This window comes from Neolamprologus brichardi, chromosome 22, assembly GCF_056152115.1.
Source record: "Neolamprologus brichardi isolate AB-2024 chromosome 22, ASM5615211v1, whole genome shotgun sequence".
In the NCBI taxonomy this organism is placed as follows: Eukaryota; Metazoa; Chordata; class Actinopteri; order Cichliformes; family Cichlidae; genus Neolamprologus; species Neolamprologus brichardi.
Window position 1 is genome coordinate 28,237,789 of NC_142124.1, and position 20,218 is coordinate 28,258,006.

Genomic DNA, 20,218 nt, shown 5'->3' on the forward strand with positions numbered 1-20,218 from the left:
AGTCCAAGTGCTTTTCTTTCCAAGGCTCCTTAGACTGTAAAAAACAAACAAAAAACTTTGGCTTCAGAAAACCTGGTTCAGAAAGACCACTTTCAAAATGACAGGAAAATATGTCTCTTTGGAAGCAAAATAAGAAAATATAAGAGGTGCCTGAAGACATTTGCAGCAAGAACAAATCATTTCATTTGTTTTAAATATCTTAAAACACACGGAAAAAAGAGATATACTTTCAACTCCCACGCTACAGTAGTAGGATGCATCCTGGCAGCAATATTCCCCTCAGTAAGTGTTGTTGTGTTCATTTTCTGATATAGCAACACAAAAAGTGACAATGTCTCCTTTGTGTTATTACTGAGTAAGAGGGCATTGTTGTGCACATGCTGTGTTAGCACTGTTTCATTCACTTCCGTAAAAAGCTAACCACAGGACGCAGAAGGCTCACCTTTGGAGCTTTTCTGGATTTGAATGATAAGTGCTAGGATTGGCATTGGTCTTTTCTGATAACATTTTTCCCAAAACATTTGAAACTTGAGGAGAAAATTCAAGCTGTTGATAGGTGATGCAGCCTCCGTGTGGTATTCTTCATATTGGGTGTAATGGTACATTTCTATCTTCCGCTTTGTGTGTCAAATGATGTTTGCTTGTCTTTTTTTTTTTTTGATAGACACACCCTCAAGTTGGCAGTTTCTAATTTGCTTGATGTTGGTGGTAGTCAAAGCAGACTCATACATGACAGTTCTAGGAATCCCAGAGAAAACTTTTAGATAATCCAAATATCACATAACAACTTGAAAAAAACTTTAATGAACATTTAAGAAAACAGCAGAGTGAACTAAGCAGATATTATTACTCAATACCATTTTATATGTTCAGCTGGCATTTATCCTCAGATATCTGTTAACCCTCTCAGGCTCAAATTAAACTTTTTGTTGCTAATGCACATAAAATATGTATGTGGGGTAATCAGGTTGTTAGTTTTTAACTGTTGCAAATCGGCAACGCCTGCCTCGAGAGGTTTAAGTGAGGTAAAAAAAAAAAAAAACAACCCCAAAACATTAATCTCTGTATATGAATGAAGTAAACCGTGATTCAGTCTTGGTTAAGTAGGTTTTGTCTTTTTATACTGGAAACTCCCCAGTGCCTTCCTCAGTCTCCCGTGTATCACCTCCTGTTTTCAAAGATGCAGCAGCCCTGCTCATTTATCTTTACCACCACACAATAAAAAATACAATTCAAGAATTCAGTAATAATTGCACCAAGTCACTCCTCACCCAGGCCCTTGATACAGCTGCCACATCTGCCGGTTTAGCTCACTGGGATGCGTGGGCGCCACATGCCGCAGAACAGCGGGCCTGGGTTTGAATCCGACCATTTTGCCGCATGTCTCCCTCCGCTTTCCTGTCACTCTTCACTGCGTCTCTCCAATAAAGAAGGAGGGGTTCATCCTGGTGTTTATGAGTGCTGTTAAATGCAGGTGAAAGCACCAGCAGCTGATCTAAAACCTACGACTTAGTAGTACACACATCAGGAATGATGCTGGGAATGCTGAGCCCCACGTGTGAAGCCCCCAGGACTACTTTGTAGCTACATAAGTTCGATGACCCAGCACACTTCCTGATGAAACACTGCTGGTTGTAAATTAACTTATTCAGGCAAACTTTTTGGTGACCTGGAAACAAAAGTACACATAACACTCCTCTTTGTAGAAAAACCATAAATCAGAGGGCCTTCTGGTATCTAATTTGCATGTCTATTGCAGCTGTCTCAGGGACTCATCTCCAGGAAGCGGCAGTATGGAGGCCAGGGGTTGCAGGATGCTTATTTTTCAGTTGCTCTCCAGTGTTGATGAATCCGGTTCAGAGAGGGCACAGCTGTGCAGTAATGTGCTGGGGTGAGGTTGACATGCAAAACAGCTGTTGTGGGTCCACTGTAACTAATGTTGATTAGCTTCTGAGTTATTGTTTTTTGTAACTATGCTGGGCTGCAGAATCTGTACTTCAGGCTGTGGTACACTTTGGGATTGGTGTTTGACTTGTTCAAAGACATTTTGAACTTTTTAAAAAGAAAAAAATAACTTGGTGAACAGTTTCAGAAAGTTTTATATGATATTCAGAGTACAGCAGAAAACAAGTACAACAAAAACATGAATCAAAGACTAATATACTGCGCATAAAAATTAAAGGAACACTGTGATAGGGACCCAACACACACACAGGATTTCATGCAAGTGCAGGTCCGTTTTATTTTGTTTTAGCAACTGTTTTCGGTACCAGTCACTCAGCAGCAGCTGCTCCATTCCACACACCCTCCTCCGTCTCCGCCGTCACTATATATACACAGAGAAGAAGAAGATCATTACATTGAGCGCTCACACCTGCCCTCTCTGCCACACCTCAGCGCCGCTCTGAGAGCTCACAGTACCGCCCCTCCACTGCAGTAGGCCCGAGACCACATCCCTGCCACAAACACTTTTTATCAGAGTAGATATGAGATGTGGTATGGAGCTTGGCAATTTGGAAGGGGTTCAGAATATTGCTGCTATTCCTTCAAATCCATCGGAGCCAGTGGATGCGGTTTTGGTATCTACCTTCTAACTGAAGGTCAAACCAACCAAGGATTATATCCCTCGTTTGGCTTGGGAACACCTTGGTGTACCCTCAGATGAGCTGGGGAGAGGCGGTCTGGGCTTGTCTGCTTAGATTGCTACCCAGCAATGGATGGATAAAGATTGGAAAGAACCATGAAAGAGTAGTCAGTTTTCTTAGATTCCCAACTGAATGAAGGGACCTGAAAATATCTCCATGGCAGCCATAATAACAGCTCACCTTAGCTTGTTCTGAAGTTCTTTTCTTGTGTGAAGTGTTTTGTACCATGTGCTTATAAATGTGCCTTTTTTAATTCGGTGAAATGCAGACATACTCAGTCTTTCAGCACAAGTGTTGAAAGCCTTACTAAAATGCTTATACAGCCATAAAACAACATGGGCAGAGGGACAAGTATCTGAGTTATGCTTTAACAAAGCAGCTACATATAAGAAACAGTTGCTGTGACGTTATTAACCCTCTACTGCACGACTTTTTAATTTTTGGGGAAAGAAATATTTCTCCCTATTTTGGGGGAGCTTTAGGGTCCCTAATAATATATCAATCATAAAATTTGACACCCAGACAAGAATAAGTGAAGCTGAGCACAGCGATACTCTTATGAATTCCCCACATCTTTCTTTGACGTCTTAAGGACAAGGAAAAGACAAGAAGGCTTTTTTGAGTCTTCAGTTGTACCCAGCTCTGCTTTCATTAGCCAGGCTTACTGAAAGTCTTTAAATTTATTTGCTGAGCTCTGAACTCCTAAAGGATGAAGTTTAATATAGATCGATCAGATTCTGTTTAGTTGTTTTTCTGCCAAATATGAAAGAAAATTAAAGAAGAAATATGGCGTGAAGGAGGGGTCGAAATGCTTTGCAGCTTAAATAGCCTGCCAAATTGGTTGTTTTGATATATGATTTAATGCTAACACTAATACAGTATATACAATCTTTAATTATTTAGTAGCCGATTATATTTTAACTGAATGAAGAAAAAAGAGGAATCCCTTAAAATCTTTATATATAATGGCAAGAAATTTAATTTGGGATGTGAAACGTGCTTTTATAAAGCAAAGCCAGTTTTGTCCACTTTGTGTTACGCATAAAGATTTACAACAGAAACACAAGGAGATACTGTATCTTCTGAGGGGATGCAGTTCAGCTTGTTACACAGAGTATGATAATGAGGAGATGTATGGGTTTGTGTGTGTGTGCTTGTGAAGGTGAATGCCTGTGTGTGTAAGGGAGAGAAAGAATGAAGTCATAGTGGGTCTGGTGGATGTGTGCAATAACCTATCCTGTGGATTCCTCAACATTTCGCCCAAATTGTGTTTCAGTCAAAAGATTATAGTTAGTTTGCTTATAGTCAGTTTCCATTCCATCACTTTTCCATCCAAAGGTTAAAGGTCAGTGTAATGTTTGGCGTTAATTTTCACCTCCTTTCCTTTTGCATCTGTTTATGGTAAATGGCCTGTATTTGTATAGCGCTTTTACTAGTCCCACCTAGGAACCCCAAAGCGCTTTACACACCCAGTCACACACACATTCACACTGGTGGTGGCAAGCTACAGTTGTAGCCACAGCTGCCCTGGGGCAGACTGATAGAAGCGAGGCTGCCATATCGTGCCATCGGCCCTTCTGGCCAACACCAGTAGGCGGTAGGTGAAGTGTCTTGCCCAAGGACACAACGACCAAGACTGTCCGAGCCGGGGCTCGAACCAGCAAACTTCCGATTACAAGGCGAACTCCCAACTCTTGAGCCACGATCGCCTGTTTACCACGCAGTTGTTTAATAACTGCTCATCGAGTGTGATGTACAAGATGAGGGAGGCTTCGTTAGTGCTCACTTAACAAGTCTGAGTGCTCATTATGTGTTTGCACATTCTACAAGTTGAGGGCTGCTTTAACTAGAAGCGTGAGGTGAGGGAGTGTGCACGGCTGTGTTTGCTGTATCAGGGAAAGGACATTAATGGTTGTTGGCTGTCCTGGTGAATGCCTATTAGATGAAGAATTGATTGAAACATCCTGCTACTTAACTATAAAAAGCTCACAGTGTAGTAGCCAAGCTTTCTTTGGGTGTCTTTGTCCACAGAGCAGACTGCTGCTATACATCAGACCGTGCTCGGAAGGCAGGTAGATAATATCAGCTGTCGTTCCAGGACAACTGCAAGCTATTTACTATACCGAGCAGGCGGTGCCAGACTGTTGTAGAGACATCATAAGGGAGAGATATGGCTCAGAGAATCCTGAAATGTAATCTATGGGTGGATTTTACAATCGTACAGATGAGAGAAGAAAATGCTTCCAAGCATATCAAATATGACAGGTTATTCTATGCATGCAGTGTTTATGTTCCAACTACCGTAAAAATAAATGTTATCTTAGAAAATGCTTGAAAATGACAATGGTGGTTGCTCATATAAAAAAGTGTAAAACAAAGAGGTCAGATACAGACAGATGTTTATAAGTAATGTGTGTCAACTTAAAGATTTGCATTATTTTTCATTCATTGCTCTGAATGATGTCAGTAAAAAGCAGATATCTCTTATATCTGTTGTTTTTAAGGCAAACAGCTTTGGCTCCTCCCACCTACTGTTCAACTCTTTTGTTTACCGCGGCAGCAAATCAGAAGCTGGTTTAAAGGCAGTGGAAGGGGTGATAAAACAACTTCTTTCAGACATAAGGTCAAGATTAATTAATTTATTTATTTATTTATTTTTTAATTCTGAGTCATTCACAGGTATTTCAAGAATAGAAAATATGGGGCTGAAAATGAGCATAATTAGTGTCCTTTAAAACACTGGGACATCTCTTCTTTTATCTCAGTTCTTGCCTCTCATAGCTTTACTCATTCGATAAAAATGTAAATTGCGATTATTGGTCAGTGGAAACTTAACTGTTAGGTTTTAAAAAATGTACACACATCCGGGTTTTCAAAGGAAAGCAGCAGCAATGTGGAGAATAGAGAGGTTTCTGAAACACCAGTGACCTTTAAAGTGTTAGTCAGCTATTACATGCTGCGTGATCCGTGAGCATCAGGCTGCCTTATGGAACTCTGGGGTTCTTGGCTGTGAGCATTTTGGGTGCAAATACAAAAATAATTGGACAAGTAATGTGCAACCACATGCCGGCAGGCAAACAGTCCTGATATTAAAGATGTCATTATTCATTTATCAGCCTCACACTCCTCTTTTTATCCTTTTTTAAGTAAGTAAATAAACAATTTCAAAATACAATTCCACACAATCATGGACCTGCACATTTGCAGGTTTTGACTTCTAGCCTGAGCGCAAACTCAAGTCCATCTGATTCCAGTGATGTTTCAGTCTCAAGGCTATCAGTTGCCTTGACTGAAAATATGAAGATGTACAGTAACAATGTAAATATTTTTAAATATTAACTAGGCTGAGTTAAGACTAGTGTTGGGGTCGTTACTTAAAAGCAGGGAAGTATTACACATTGCTCGTTACCTTTCTTAAAAGTAATACATTACATTACTCCGGAGAAAGCAGTTTGTTACACTACTTGTTACATTACTTTCACGGTACTCTGTAAAATGATCTGAAATATGCTGTCACATGATTAGCAGTTAACAATATAAATCTTAGGCTGCAGTCCCACGCACCAGCAGAAATTCCCATCCAATCGAGGACACACATAGTATATAATATTTACACAAATAAATATTACCATGATCGTTACTGTCATTTCTACAGTAAAAACATGAACAAATAGAAATGGAGGCTGCGAAACTGATGCCCATCATTGCCTTTGTTACCAGTTCAAGTTCAGGCTGCTGTTGCTCGGCTGGAGTCGGCATGCACTCAACTTTATCATCACTCTTGGTTCTTGGCTAGAGTGATGATAAAGTTGGCACCGTGCACTTAGCACTGTTGCCTCACAGCAAGAAGGTCCTGAGTTCAATTCCACCATCAGGCCGGGGTCTTTCTGTGTGGAGTTTGCAGGTTCTCCCCATGTTTGCATGGGTACTCTGGCTTCCTCCCACTTTCCAAAGACATGCAGTTAGTGGGGATAGGTCAACTGGAAACTCTAAATTGCCCATATGTGTGAATGTTTGTTTGTCTCTATGTGTTAGCCCTTCGACAGACTGGTGACCTGTCCAGGGTGTACCTTACCTCTTGCCCCAAGACAGCTGGGATAGGCTCCAGCCCCTCCTGCGACCCTGAAAAGAATGAGTGGAAGAGAATGGATGGATGCATTTTGCCCCTGTTATTTTTGATTTTTTTTTAGACATTTAAGCTATAAAATTGTGCAAAAAAGTGTTCAAATGCTGCATACGAAATAACTAGAATGCAAGAAATGTGTCTGATGCTTAAAACTCAAGGGAGAGGACCCTCAGACTTCCCGGCTAATGTGGCTCTCCCATTGATCTCACAAGCTTTAAACTACTCTGAGGAGTATCAGCTAACATTAGCAACACTGATTAGCAAGCCACATCCACAAGCTGTATGGGTGTGTACACAGGTACAGGTAGCAGGCACGGTCTGTGGGGACTGACTCACCTCAAGTGGTTGTTAGAGGAACTGCAGTGCCTGGCACTTCCATGTTGGTTTCATTTCTTAGCTTGGTCCACACTTACTGCCTGATACCATCTTTAGGAACTGGCACCAGATGAACCGATCATCGCTGAACCACACAGACAACAAACTTTCAGTCACCGTTTGATTTCAGCCATAAATAAACATTCAATAAGTTGCGATGCCATGAATTGATAAGCACAAAGCAGCTGTTAATCCACACTGTCAGGTTTGCTGCAGTATTAAACCCACGCGGTGCTCCTGTTTGAAATGAAATGCTTCAACTCCAGAAAACCATCTGGGGCGGAAAAAAATTCAAATGAATCCTGTAGATATATGCACATTTCAACTTGCCTCTTAGATTTGAGCCACTTAACTTGAGGGAGTCTGGTTGATGCTCAAATTACTGCATTTATTTATTTTTAAACTTATAAGCCTCATTCACCTCTGCTATAAATCACCACTTAAGATATCTGTCATAAATAAAAGGATTTCCTCTCTGATTTTCCTCCCTTCACTGAGAATGAGTTATGTGTCCTGTTTTTATGCATTCCCTTAAAACACTGTTGACATTTTATAATTTCCTGAATCTAATTTCCTGAATCTATCTATCCTGAAGCAATATAGAGTTGCTTCAGGATCTGAACATTAACTATTGTTTGATCGGTTCAAAAAGATATCAGTCAGAGCCATTAAATACGTTTTTTAGGCTTCGTTGCCCATTGATGTCTTCTGTCTTTTCCTGGGTATTTGTGGGTTTCCTGTGCATGAGATGGGCTTTTCAAAGGCCCACTACATCTGCTTTGGTTTGTTTCAAGCCCATCTGGTGCAAATTTCCAGTGCCAAAGGGGTAGTTGAAGCATAAGTTGAATATTGATTAGCGCAGTCTGATATATTTGCTTCCTTAACATAGCTGACTCCACACGCACGCCACAACATTAAGTGAGCGAGCAGCCCACAATAAGGTGGCTTGTTGGGTGCCCATACACATTTGCATTCATGTAGTACTGACCTCTGTAGAGATGCATGTCAAAAGTGCTAAAAACTGCAGTTCCTTTAACAACCACTTGTCAGTTCCCATTTAAAGATGATGACTGACTGATAACCCCACCCTGTCCTCCAAATATGGTCACAAACCGACACATGCCTCGCAGCCAAAACGTTAACAAGTCTACAAAGTGGGGAATAATGTCTATCTTTTACATCTACACACATCTTTTCTATGTGCACAGCAGGTCTTCAGACGAACACACACAACAATCACGTCCATTCTTCTATTTAAAATGAGTAGCAATTTTCTACTATTAAGAGAAAGATGATAGAAAAGTGCCTCACAGTGCCTGCACTGGTTTTGTAAGATGTTAAATTAGATATAGTTTGCTGTTGGGGTTATTTCTGGGAAGATGGAGCAGGGTCTGTTTTCCTATTGTGTGTCAGTGGAAAAGGAACATTATCTGCATCGAATTCTATTAACGCCTAATCTTGATTCCAGTTGTCTCCCAAACACCTACATAATAGCTGGGCTAAGAAAAGCTAATGTTACCTTTAGGTACTAACACAAAGTAATGTGGTGCAGATGAAGAATATATCTGATTGCACTGCAGGAGTAATGAAGTCTTCACATTTTACTATTTGATATATAATATGGTGTTGCTTGGCCCTCTTCGGCATACTTTTTCATCTGCTCTCGACGGGATGCATCCATTTGTAGGGCAATTTTAAAACTCCCAGATGCTGCAGTTACCATTAAGGAAGAAATCTACCAAAGTATTCCTGTCAAAAAGTGCTTTTTTTCTAGTGACATATTGCACCATAAAGCCTATCATCAGTGCTTCTCTTCTTCCATACTGTGCAGTTTGAGCTCAGTCAGAGCCATAAACCTAGTTTGTTATACATGAAGCTCATCAAAGTAACAAAGGACTACCAAACAGCTGTTGAAACCTGACTGTTTTTTTTCCCTGAAATAGTACCATTACTTACAAATAGAAAATAAACCGATGCTTCTTCTGTCACGTCAGGTATAACGTAGGCTAAACAGTGAATTAAGGAGTTCTGTAGGTGTATTAATATGAATGGAGATATTATGTAGTTTAAATGCTTTATGTATCATAATATTCAGTGGTGTGCTGTTAATAACTGCAGTCACATCTGGTGCCGCAGCTTTATTACTAGTAACACAGCACTCTCCTCTGTGAGTAACTGCCATTCCTACTGCTTCACAGCTACTTTTGTCATCTGTTGCATTAACACTGTCTTCGTTTTCATGAGCTTGTTTAAAGTTTGATGCTTTTTAAAAAAAAGGCTTAATGGTTCAATTACATATTTACAGTTACAGCTACATATACTTTATTCTTAGACTCAAAATTATTCTCATTGATGCTTGCTCAGGTTCTCGGTGCAGCCCCTCAGTTTATCCATTGTTTAAAACGAACCTTTTTAGCTGCTTTCCCTTTAGCTGAACTTTCTTGTGATTGGCTCCCCGATGTAAACAGATGATCTAATGGTATGTGTGTGGTGCCTTTGATGATCCCACCTCGAGCTCTCTGAGACGACCAAATCTATTCTAATTTTCATCATACAGATTCAAAAGTTAAAAGCTAAAAACTGAATTTTTAGAGCAGCCTGACGCCCGAGCTTTTGGGCTTTAGAAACTACTTAAACACTGGCTGACCTCATTACTAAACGTTTCCCATGTGTAGCATAATCATCCAGCATTCTCATAGTATTTTGTGTGTGTGTGCTTGCTGCCTGTAAGTTGAGTGTTTTTTACCAGACAAGGACACGGGCAATTCAATTCATTTTTTATGTATATCGTACCAAATCACAAAAACAGTTGCCTCAAAGCCCTTTATATTGTAAGGTAAAAACTCTACAATATTACCAAGAAAACAGAGAATATCCTAACAATCATATAACCCTGTATGGGCAAGCACTATGGCAACAGTGAGAAAGAAAAACTCCCTTTTAACAGCAAGAAACCCCCAGGAAAACCAGACTCAGGAACAGGCAGCCATCTGCCTCAACCGGCTGGGGTGAGTGGATGAAGACAGGACAAAGACAGGCTCTGGGTGATACAGTACTATAAATAAAAGGAGGTTGTTTCAAATCAGTTCAATTCAGTTTTAGATAATAGTGCCAGATCACAGCAACAGTCAACTCATCCTACAATAATACAGAGCAAACCCAGCAGTCAAACAACCACCTTTGAGCAAACACTTGGCGACAGTGGGAAGGAAAAAAGGTCGATGCTAGTATACTGGAGAAGAGAGTCAAGCCATTAGTTGAAACTCAGATTCAGGGGAAACAATGCTGTTGTCGTCCTGACTGTGGATCTTTGGCTGGACCGTTCCTTACAGGCAGGAGTAAAGTCATTTGAAAAGGACTCAGAGTAGAGCTGCTACTCCTCCACATGGATAGGAGCCAGCTGGTTCAGGCATGATGCCAACTGGGCACCTCTGGGTGAGGTGTTCTGGGCATGTCCTACTAGGAAGAGGCCTGAGATGGACCCCAGATGAGCTGTTTGATGTGAAAGGGAGGCTTAGACTGCTGCGTCTGTGACCTAGCACCAGATAATTTGCTAAAGATGGATGGATGGATGGATGGATATTTAAGGATCAAAATCATTTGCCATATCAAATTAAAAATAAGTTCATGAAGTTTTAAAAGAAGGTTTTCTGAGAAAAAAAGAGAGAATTTGCAATTTTTATATGTTCAAATACCTGAAATTCACTAAAGAATTGAAATATTCTACTACCATATCTGGCCTAAAATAAAAAATAATATAATATCTTAAGCCCTGGGCCAAGCATTTCAGCACCAATTAGAAGTAAAGTAACAATCATCCGCTAGGGAAATATTTTCCAGATGCTGCAACCGCTTTCTTAAATTTTACTTTTATACCCAGACTGTCACTGTCTCAATTTGTGCAAGGTCATTTCAAATGAAAAGTTGCAACATCAAATAACCCAAACATTTCTGTCAAACATAAATAGCTGCAGCAAAAAGAAGAAAAAAAACAAACAATTAGTCTGTCAGGAGTCAAAATGATTCAAGAAGCAGTCTGAAAATATCACATCTCTGTCACCCAAGAGTCAGTAATGAGGAAGATGATATTGCCCAGACCAGAGCGCTCAAAAAGGTGATGCTAGTTACATAGGAGGTCAGCTTCGTGATTTCTCTTTCCTCTGTGTCACTTTCTGCCATTGACCAAAACCAACTGCCAGTGTCAAGCTATGTTCCTGCCAATTACCGCTCCAGTTTAAGAGAGTATTGTTTGACATAATGAAAGGGATGTTTCGCCTAGCTTGCCAGGTGGTGATTGTTGATCTCAAAATTACTGTCTGGATGCCCAAAAATGGGAGAGCAGGACAAATTGTGCTTTTTATTGTTGTCTTTGTCTCTCACAATCATGGCTGGTTTTGTATGACTCAGCGACATGTGGTTTGGGTGACATGAGAGAATCTTGACAATTAAACACATGGTCCATAAGACAGACCCTTTGAAGATTATAGGGATTCGCATAACAGCAGCCAAATGGTTTCCATCTTTGTAACATGTGGGTGAAATAAAACTCACTTTGAACTGTCGAATAAAAGACAAAGATGGCAAAAGCACTAACTCAGAAAAGTCTTCTTCTTCTGTTTCTGCAGAATGAACCAGGCTCCCACCAGTGGTTTTGAGGAAGATGTGGGCAGCAGGACAACTCATCATGTCATGTATCCAGAAAGTGCCATAGACCTGGACAATATTACTAGTCTGGTGCTGATCCCTTTCAAGACTCTGGATCTGCAGTGGATTATTAGTGCTCTGACCACTGGCACTATTAAACAGTAAGTGAACATTAAAGCTGCGCTCATCTATAATTCCACATTCAAAATGGATTAAATATTGATGCATAATGTGAAAGACTGTCAGTGAAGAACCCACAGAGAGTTGTAACATAATGTCATTCTTCTCACTAATCTTACATTATGGGCAGCAACTTGTTTAAATTCACCCGCTCTCATCTTTACTGTTTCCACCTGTAGGCGGTGGACAGGCTCCATCTGTTCACCACCAAATTGCTGCCAAGTTTAACAGCAACATATTCACTATTTAGCAGCTAAAGAGTTCTTTTTTTCCCCTGAAAAATCCTATGTTTTTCAGTGAACTCAGTGCTTTGAACCTTCTGCATGCCTAAAGCTGGGCATACACCTTGCGATTTTTTTCTGTCGCGTTATTTAGCTCCTGCTCAAACTGTACGACTGAGTCACGGGGGTTAGAAGTTCGTAGGTCACGATGCATGGTCTCACACTATACGGCTCGAAGCTTTGATACGACCTGAGTGCTCACACTGTGCGTCCAAATTTGCGTCTAAATATTATATAGCTAATATATAACACAAAATCTGTCTCTCTCTCCCTCTCTGTCTTTCACTCACACAGACACACACACACACATACCACCACCACCATCAACTTTGCTAAATTGCTAATGTAAAACATAATTGAGGAGCAATGTCCATCCATCTCTTTTCTCGGTTGTTGCGGTCGTGATAGTTTTGTGAGGCCACATCGAAAAGGCTTGCCAAAGTTCTACAAGTTGGGCCTCCATCGCTTGTGTCCAGATCACACGCTGCATTGCCATTCTGCTCCGTCACTGTCATTTCCATTTCTGTGTTTACGCATGCGCAGTGTGAGAGGTTGCGTTAAATCGACTTGTGGCACTGCTTCAGCAGTGCGATACCCTCACAGGAGGCGACCAGGATTTCAAACTGGTTTGATTTTCTCGTGGCCACACGATTGCTGATCGGGAGCTGGCGGCAAGGTGTTAATTGCTTCGCATTATCCCATGTATACTACACGATGCATGACACACGATTAAGGCGAAACTCGTGCCGATCCCCAAAATGGTTGCACGAGTGAAAAATCATCCCAAAATGGTCCAAAAATCGCACAGTGTATGCCCAGCTTAAATGGGTAGTTTGTTTTAGGTAGTTTGTTGTTAACAAGGTCTAAAGTGACTGTTGCACTGCCCACAACTGACCTTGAACATGTCACTAGCCTATTGCAGATGAAAACAAAGATAATAAAAAAGGCCAGTTGATGCCAATATATCCAGAATTTAGAACTGTAACAGTAGATGTCACAGGTTTTCCAGAATGGATACATAAATGTTTAGTCAGTATGAGCTCATTAAAAGGTTTTGTTATTCTAGCTTTAAAGAAATGTATTAAACAGAATGTATTAAATTGTGGAATCATTTAACATATCATATTTTTATGTATAACTATATTGACACTTAAAATTGATCAATAAAAATAACTTAAGTCAGAATTTTTAGGTCCAAAAATAGATTTAGCTAGACCTGCAGCAGCCAGTTTTTATGCAGGAAAAATATTTTGTTCTTTTGAACTGTATTAATTCTAGACCGATCATAATGTATTTATAAGAAGTTAAATACAGTAAAGCATAAACACAAATCACTGGTAATTTTTTTTATATATAATTAGCACAAAAGTGTGTTAAAAATCCGGAGCCAAAATGATAATCTTTCCCTGGGCCCTCACTTATATACAGGGTGGGCCATTTATATGGATACACCGTAATAAAATGGGAATGGTTGGTGATATTAAAGTCCTGTTTGTGGAACATTAGTATATGTGAGGGGGCAAACTCCTTAAGATGGGTGGTGACCATGGTGGCCATTTAGAAGTCGGCCATCTTGGATACAACTTTTGTTTTTTCAATAGGAAGAGGGCCATGTGACATATCAAACTTATTGGTAATGTCACAAGAAAAACAATGGTGTGTTTGGTTTCAACGTAACTTTATTCTTTCATGAGTTATTTACAAGTTTCTGACCACTTGTAAAATGTGTTCAATGTGCTGCCCATTGTGTTGGATTGTCAATGCAACCCTCTTCTCCCACTCTTCACACACTGATAGCAACACCGCAGGAGAAATGCCAGCACAGGCATCCAGTATCCGTAGTTTCAGGTGCTGCACATCTCGTATCTTCACACCATAGATTATTGCCTTCAGATGACCCCAAAGATAAAAGTCTAAGGGGGTCAGATCGGGAGACCTTGGGGGCCATTCAACTGGCCCACGACGACCAATCCACTTTCCAGGAAACTGTTCATCTAGGAATGCTCGGACCTGGCACCCATAATGTGGTGGTGCACCATCTTGCTGGAAAAACTCAGGGAACGTGCCAGCTTCAGTGCATAAAGAGGGAAACACATCATCATGTAGCAATTTCAAATATCCAGTGGCCTTGGTTTTGTTTGTTAACTTCACCATTTGCATAAAAGTTTGCCTCATCACTGAACAAAATCTTCTGCGTGAACTGAGGGTCCTGTTCCAATTTTTGTTTTGCCCATTCTGCAAATTCTGTGCTCCGATCTGGATCATCCTCGTTGAGATGCTGCAGTAGCTGGAGTTTGTAAGGCTGCCATTTGTGAGTACCTAATATCCGGTGAAGGGATGTTCGACTAATGCCACTCTCCAGTGACATGCGGCGAGTGCTACGCTGTGGGCTCTTGCTGAATGAAGCTAAGACAGCCACTGATGTTTCTTCATTAGTGACAGTTTACTTGCGTCCACATTTTGGCAAATCCAACACTGAACCAGTTTCACGAAACTTAGCAAGCAGTTTGCTAACTGTAGCATGGGAGATGGGTGGTCTCGTAGGGTGTCTTGCATTGAAATCTGCTGCAATGACCCGGTTACTGCGTTCACCAGATATCAACACAATTTCGATCCGCTCCTCATGTGTTAACCTCTTTGACATGTCAATGGCTGTGAACAAAGAGAAACTTGTAAATAACTCATGAAAGAATAAAGTTACGTTGAAACCAAGCACACCATTGTGTTTCTTGTGACATTACCATTAAGTTTGATGTGTCATATGGCCCTCTTCCTATTGAAAAAACAAAAGTTGTATCCAGGATGGCCGACTTCTAAATGGCCATCATGGTCACCACACATCTTGAGGAGTTTGCCCCCTCACATATACTAATGTGCCACAAACAGGACTTTAATATCACCAACCATTCCCATTTTATTATGGTGTATCCATATAAATGGCCCACCCTGTAGAACAAAGAGCCACCGACTCTTGTCTTTGTTATTTAAAGTAAAAATCATGTCATGTATTACAAGCATACACAATATACAAGGACTAATATGCTGGCTACACCATGAATCGTCACTCATATGGCAAACATATCAGGCACAGCTTGACCTTTCCAGCATGCCTGCTACACAACACATCCCATCTACTCCCACTGTGTTCTGCCTGCTGACTGTATGACAGCATACTGTGGCAGTGCCAGCATGTAAGCATAGCCATGAGGTCAAATAGAGTTTAATTCTCAATAGTTACACAGAGTTCAGTTAGTATATTTTTATTGTGTAACTAGACAATAAAAATGTTTTTCCACACAGGTTTCATGTAGCATATTAAATTAACTTTAGATCATATAAAGTGAGATTATCATATCAAAAGAGGTTACCAGCACAGTGGGTGAAGAACAAGAAGGCGAAGTTGGGCATGCTGGAGAACATCTAAAAGCCTCCAAGGTTCTAAAAAGAATCTTTGGACAAATGAAATAAAGGCTAACCTCTACCAGAATGCTGAAAAAAAGATATGGAGAAGGAAAGGAACAGTCAAAGTCTGGAAAAAAAAAAATCAGGTTGAGATGCGTTGGTGTGACCTTTAAAAAAAAGTCATTTAAACTTGAAAATCCTCTCTTCTCTCAGCCCTTGGTATTTCTTGACTTTCTCGTTTTCCTTTTTCTCAATGGTGCTATCATTCAGTATCGCTACATCTATCACTGCGGCTGTCTTCCTCTGCTTGTCCACCACTACTATGTCTGGTTGGTTAGCCATCTCAGTTTGTCTCTCTTTATCTGGAAGTCCCACAGGATTTTAGCTCGGTCATTCTCAACCACCCTAGGGGGCGTGTCCTACTTTGACCTCGGGACTTCCAGGCCATACTTGGCACAGATATTTCTGTATACTATGCCGGCCACTTGGTTATGGTGTTTCATGTATGCCCTGCCTGCTACCATCTTAAACCCTGCTGTTATGTGCTGCATCACCAGTCTCATCGCACCATTCTGCAGCTCCGATAGTTGGCTGACATCCCTCCGGACTGCCTTGATCTTAGCCTCTAGTCTCCTTCTCCGTGGAGGGCACTGCTCCTTGTGGCTGTTCATCATGGAGTATTTTGGGATGTTATATTTGGTCTTTGAATGGCTGCAATCCAGGCCATCTGTCGGCTCTTTGTTACTTCGGAAACATGGCTTGAACAATTTCTCTTCAACAACGTAATCCGATAATAACCGATCTCTTTACCCGTCGGCTTCCCGTGGCTGTCATGGGATATTGCAGTTAATAATACAACAGCTTCTTGCCATTATTTGTGTTTCTTTTATCGCTGTGTAACTGATTTCAATTGAAAGCCTGTGTGCGCTAGTACCTCTTGCCATGAGTTCCCAGAATTGTTTGCGGTTTTACCCCTGAATGACGTCACATTTTCAATCTCAATAGTCAAGCATCTCTGTGATCACAGCTACCACGGTGTAGATCAGCTGGTTAGTTTCTGTGATGGCCCCAGTACCTGTAATGCTGCAGTCACATCTTCTCATCAGAGGATTCTTCACATAGTCTTGGTAATTGGCTACGAAGGGTCCAGGTTTCCTGCTTCGACATGATCCTATCGCTCATGTCAGCTTCTATTACACTCAACGCACCTCCTACTTGGGGCTTGGTACCCAATCTTGGGTGGGGATAATGATATCTCCCCTATTTGTGTGTTGCACACACAATTTATCTGTAAATATTAAAAATATATCGCACAACACGTATACAATCCCTTGAGTTAAAGCTGAAAGTCTGCATTTGACATTTTCATTACTTCATTTAAAATCTATTACATATTACATAAATTGCAAAATTGTGTAATTACCCAAAAACTTGTGAATCTTACTGTATTTTCTAGGTCCATTTATGTGAAATGGCACAAACACAGATATTGCAAACCTTCATATTCATTTATAAAACAATTTTCTTCACTTAGTGTTTTTTCATGTCATATAAAGTTTGCATGCCTACTGCCATCACTATGAGTGTTTCTGTCCAGTCATTTATGTGTATTTCTAAAGCCCCAATTTGTTTTGAAAATTCTCTCAGGAATAAAATGTCATTTTTACCCTACATTCTGATTCCTAAATTAATACAAATTCTAGATTCAAAACATTAAGCGGAATCAATGTTTCCTGATATAACATTTTCCCCAGAATGTCATCATTGGGCAAAACTAAAAACATTCTCTTTTATTGTCAAAGGAGATTGCAAAGAAAAGCATCTGGACTTCTTTAAGTTGCTTGAAGACGTTTCGCCTCTCATCCGAGAAGCTTCTTCAGTTCTAAGGTCAAATGGTGGGGAACTGAAGAAGCTTCTCGGATGAGAGGCGAAACGTCTTCAAGCAACTTAAAGAAGTCCAGATGCTTTTCTTTGCAATCTCCTTTGACTACGATGACCTGGATGACTGAGAACCTTCACAGACATTCTCTTTTATTCCGAGTTGGATGTGATTTGCTTCATTTACCATCTCATTTGTCACTGGAATCAGCTCAAACATTTTCACTAGCATGGAAACGTAAAAGCCCCAAATGCATAATCAGGCATACTTCATGTGCAGCATTCCCAGATTCATTTACATCCTTCAAATACCAGATTGTCACAGCAATCAGACTTGCTCAATATTGCTGTTTGTCACATAGCCATAACAAGGATAATCCCTCACTTTGAAATTTTCCAGTAAATTTCACCTTCAGTTGTTTCACCCCCAGTGACCCGTAATCATTAGCTTGATTACTGGACATCCAGGAAAAAAATGGACTCACTGCCAATTAATGCTACTGCCAATAACTCAATCACGCCAGCATGTTAGATGGTGCAAGTAGCCAAACAAATGTTGCCCATAAATATGCAGTTGTCTTCCAACTCTGCCAAAGCAATCATTCTGCATCATTAAATTTCACTTTGCTGAGAGTAATGTCAGCATTAACCCAACAGCCAATAGATCTTAAGTGGGAGATATGAGTTATTATCAGTTATTTATATTGTTTTACATTTTCTAAGCTTGTTAAATTAAATGGGGCTTTGAAAGGACAGAACTAGTTAAATGGACATATGGCTTTCTGTTTCTGGATAGGAACAAACTTTGCTGTGCACGCACAAAAAATAAAATCTGACAAATCTGCATACCAGCCTGTAGTTAAATAAAAGAACCAGAAGGGCCCGAAAACAAGTTGTCATGTGCAGTCCTGTGAAAAACTAAGGACACTTCTATAGCTTGTAGAACCATCTTTGATGCAGGAATTGCTTTCTGTATGACAGTTGGTCACTCACGTCATTGCTTTGACCCACTCTTATTTACAAGGTTGCTTCAGTTCATTGAGATTCACAGGTATTGTTTATGCAAACTAGGACTGGGTATCGTCACTGATTTCTAGAATCGAATCGATTCGATTCCGATTCACAAGGTCCCGAATCAATTTGATCTACGATTCGATTCAATTCGATTTGAATCTGGGAAATTTTGCCTCAGACAGTCAGAAATATTATAATTCAGATCATGCATCAGTACATTTCCATATTTTTATATCTATAAAAATAAAGCTGACACTTGCGAGACTTTATCAAAGGTGTAAGCATCACAGCAGATGCCTGTGTCAAAGTAACTGAGGATAAAACACAAAAAAACATGAAGGTGATTTTCCTGGCCTGGGATTCAAAAAAAATATTCGGTAGTAGATCAATAACGAAAGAAAACCATTAATCAACATCTGAACATTACCTGATGCTGCTGAAGTGAAACAGAGCAAAGTTACAGAAGTTTTATTAGAGACACAGCTAAGCATTTTGCAATTTTGCATAATTTTAAAAGGTTTAAATTTGTTCAGTATTAAACAGCAGAAATGAGGCTTTCTTTTCGGAAGTAAGTAAAAGGAAAAAACAGCGGCAGACAGAATTGTGCGCAAGCGAATAATGAATACAACAGATTTTTAGACGGGAAACTGTTCTTGAAGTATACTGAGAGAGAAAGAGAGAGAGAGAGCTGTGCATGAAGTGTGATTTTATCATGGTGAAAGCAAAACAGCAAAAGTAAGAGGGAATTCATGACGATGTGAAGCGTAGTTTGCTGCTGGTTCAGTGAATTTTGGTTGGAGAGAAATAAAACCTGCAGCTCGGAATCTTGCGCAAAAAATACGTAAACACAAAGCATGGACCAGATCAGTGAGCACCCCGACTGTGTCCATGCTGTCGGAGAAAGGCGATATCTCACTGATTCTGATCCGTCGGCAGGTCCGCGCTTTGTGTTTACGTCTTTGTGCAGAATCCGTGCACCAGCTCTCATTTACTGTTTTAGCTGTTTGGTGGTTGTTGAAATTTTGTGAGGTTTAACCTGAGATTCCGGCTTTTCGAGCAAAATAAATTTATATTAAAGAATCGATTCAGGATTTTAATGAATCGATATCACGTTATCCAAGCTAGAATCGATTTTAATTGATAAATCTATAATCAAAACCCACCCCTAATGCAAACCCCTGTTAAAGGGCCAATACAGCATTTTGATTGGGCTGAGGTCTGGACTCTGACTGGGCCTCTGCAACACCGGGTCTTTTCTTTTCTTTTTCATCTATTCTATTTTAGATTTGATGTTTCTGCTTGGGATCATTGTCCTGTTGCATCACCCAGTTTTAGCCAAGCTTTAGCTGGCAGACAGTTTCACCTCAGAATACTTTGGTATACAGTGGCATTCATGGTCAACTCAATTGATATATGCTGAGTTTTAAGTATAACTAATAATCTGATATGCATAGAAATCTGTTGGGTCCATGAAAAACTGTGTTTTTTAAGGCTTGAAAAGTTGATTCCCACCTTCATAGTGTTCGCAGCAGATGGCTGGCCGTCCCTGAGCATGAGGTCTCTTCCTGTTAAAAGAGAGTTTTTCCTTCCCAATGTCACCAAGTGCTTGTTTAAAGGAAGCTGTTTGATAGCTGGGGTTTTCTCAGTATTGTTCTAGGGTCTGTCATTTTGCA

The 20,218-nt window shown here is 40.3% G+C and overlaps 1 protein-coding gene across 3 annotated transcripts in view; it reads left to right on the top strand.

Annotated features, from left to right (window-relative positions):
- The window catches only part of LOC102795426 (CMP-N-acetylneuraminate-beta-galactosamide-alpha-2,3-sialyltransferase 1-like), a 105,802-nt gene that overhangs the window by 63,999 nt on the left and 21,585 nt on the right, over positions 1-20,218 (top strand). For all 3 annotated transcript variants that reach the window (XM_006806052.3, XM_006806053.3, XM_035914434.2), the window contains one exon: positions 11,772-11,951. In XM_006806052.3, the coding sequence (XP_006806115.1) occupies positions 11,772-11,951 (180 nt within the window). The remainder of the gene's footprint in view (positions 1-11,771; positions 11,952-20,218) is intronic.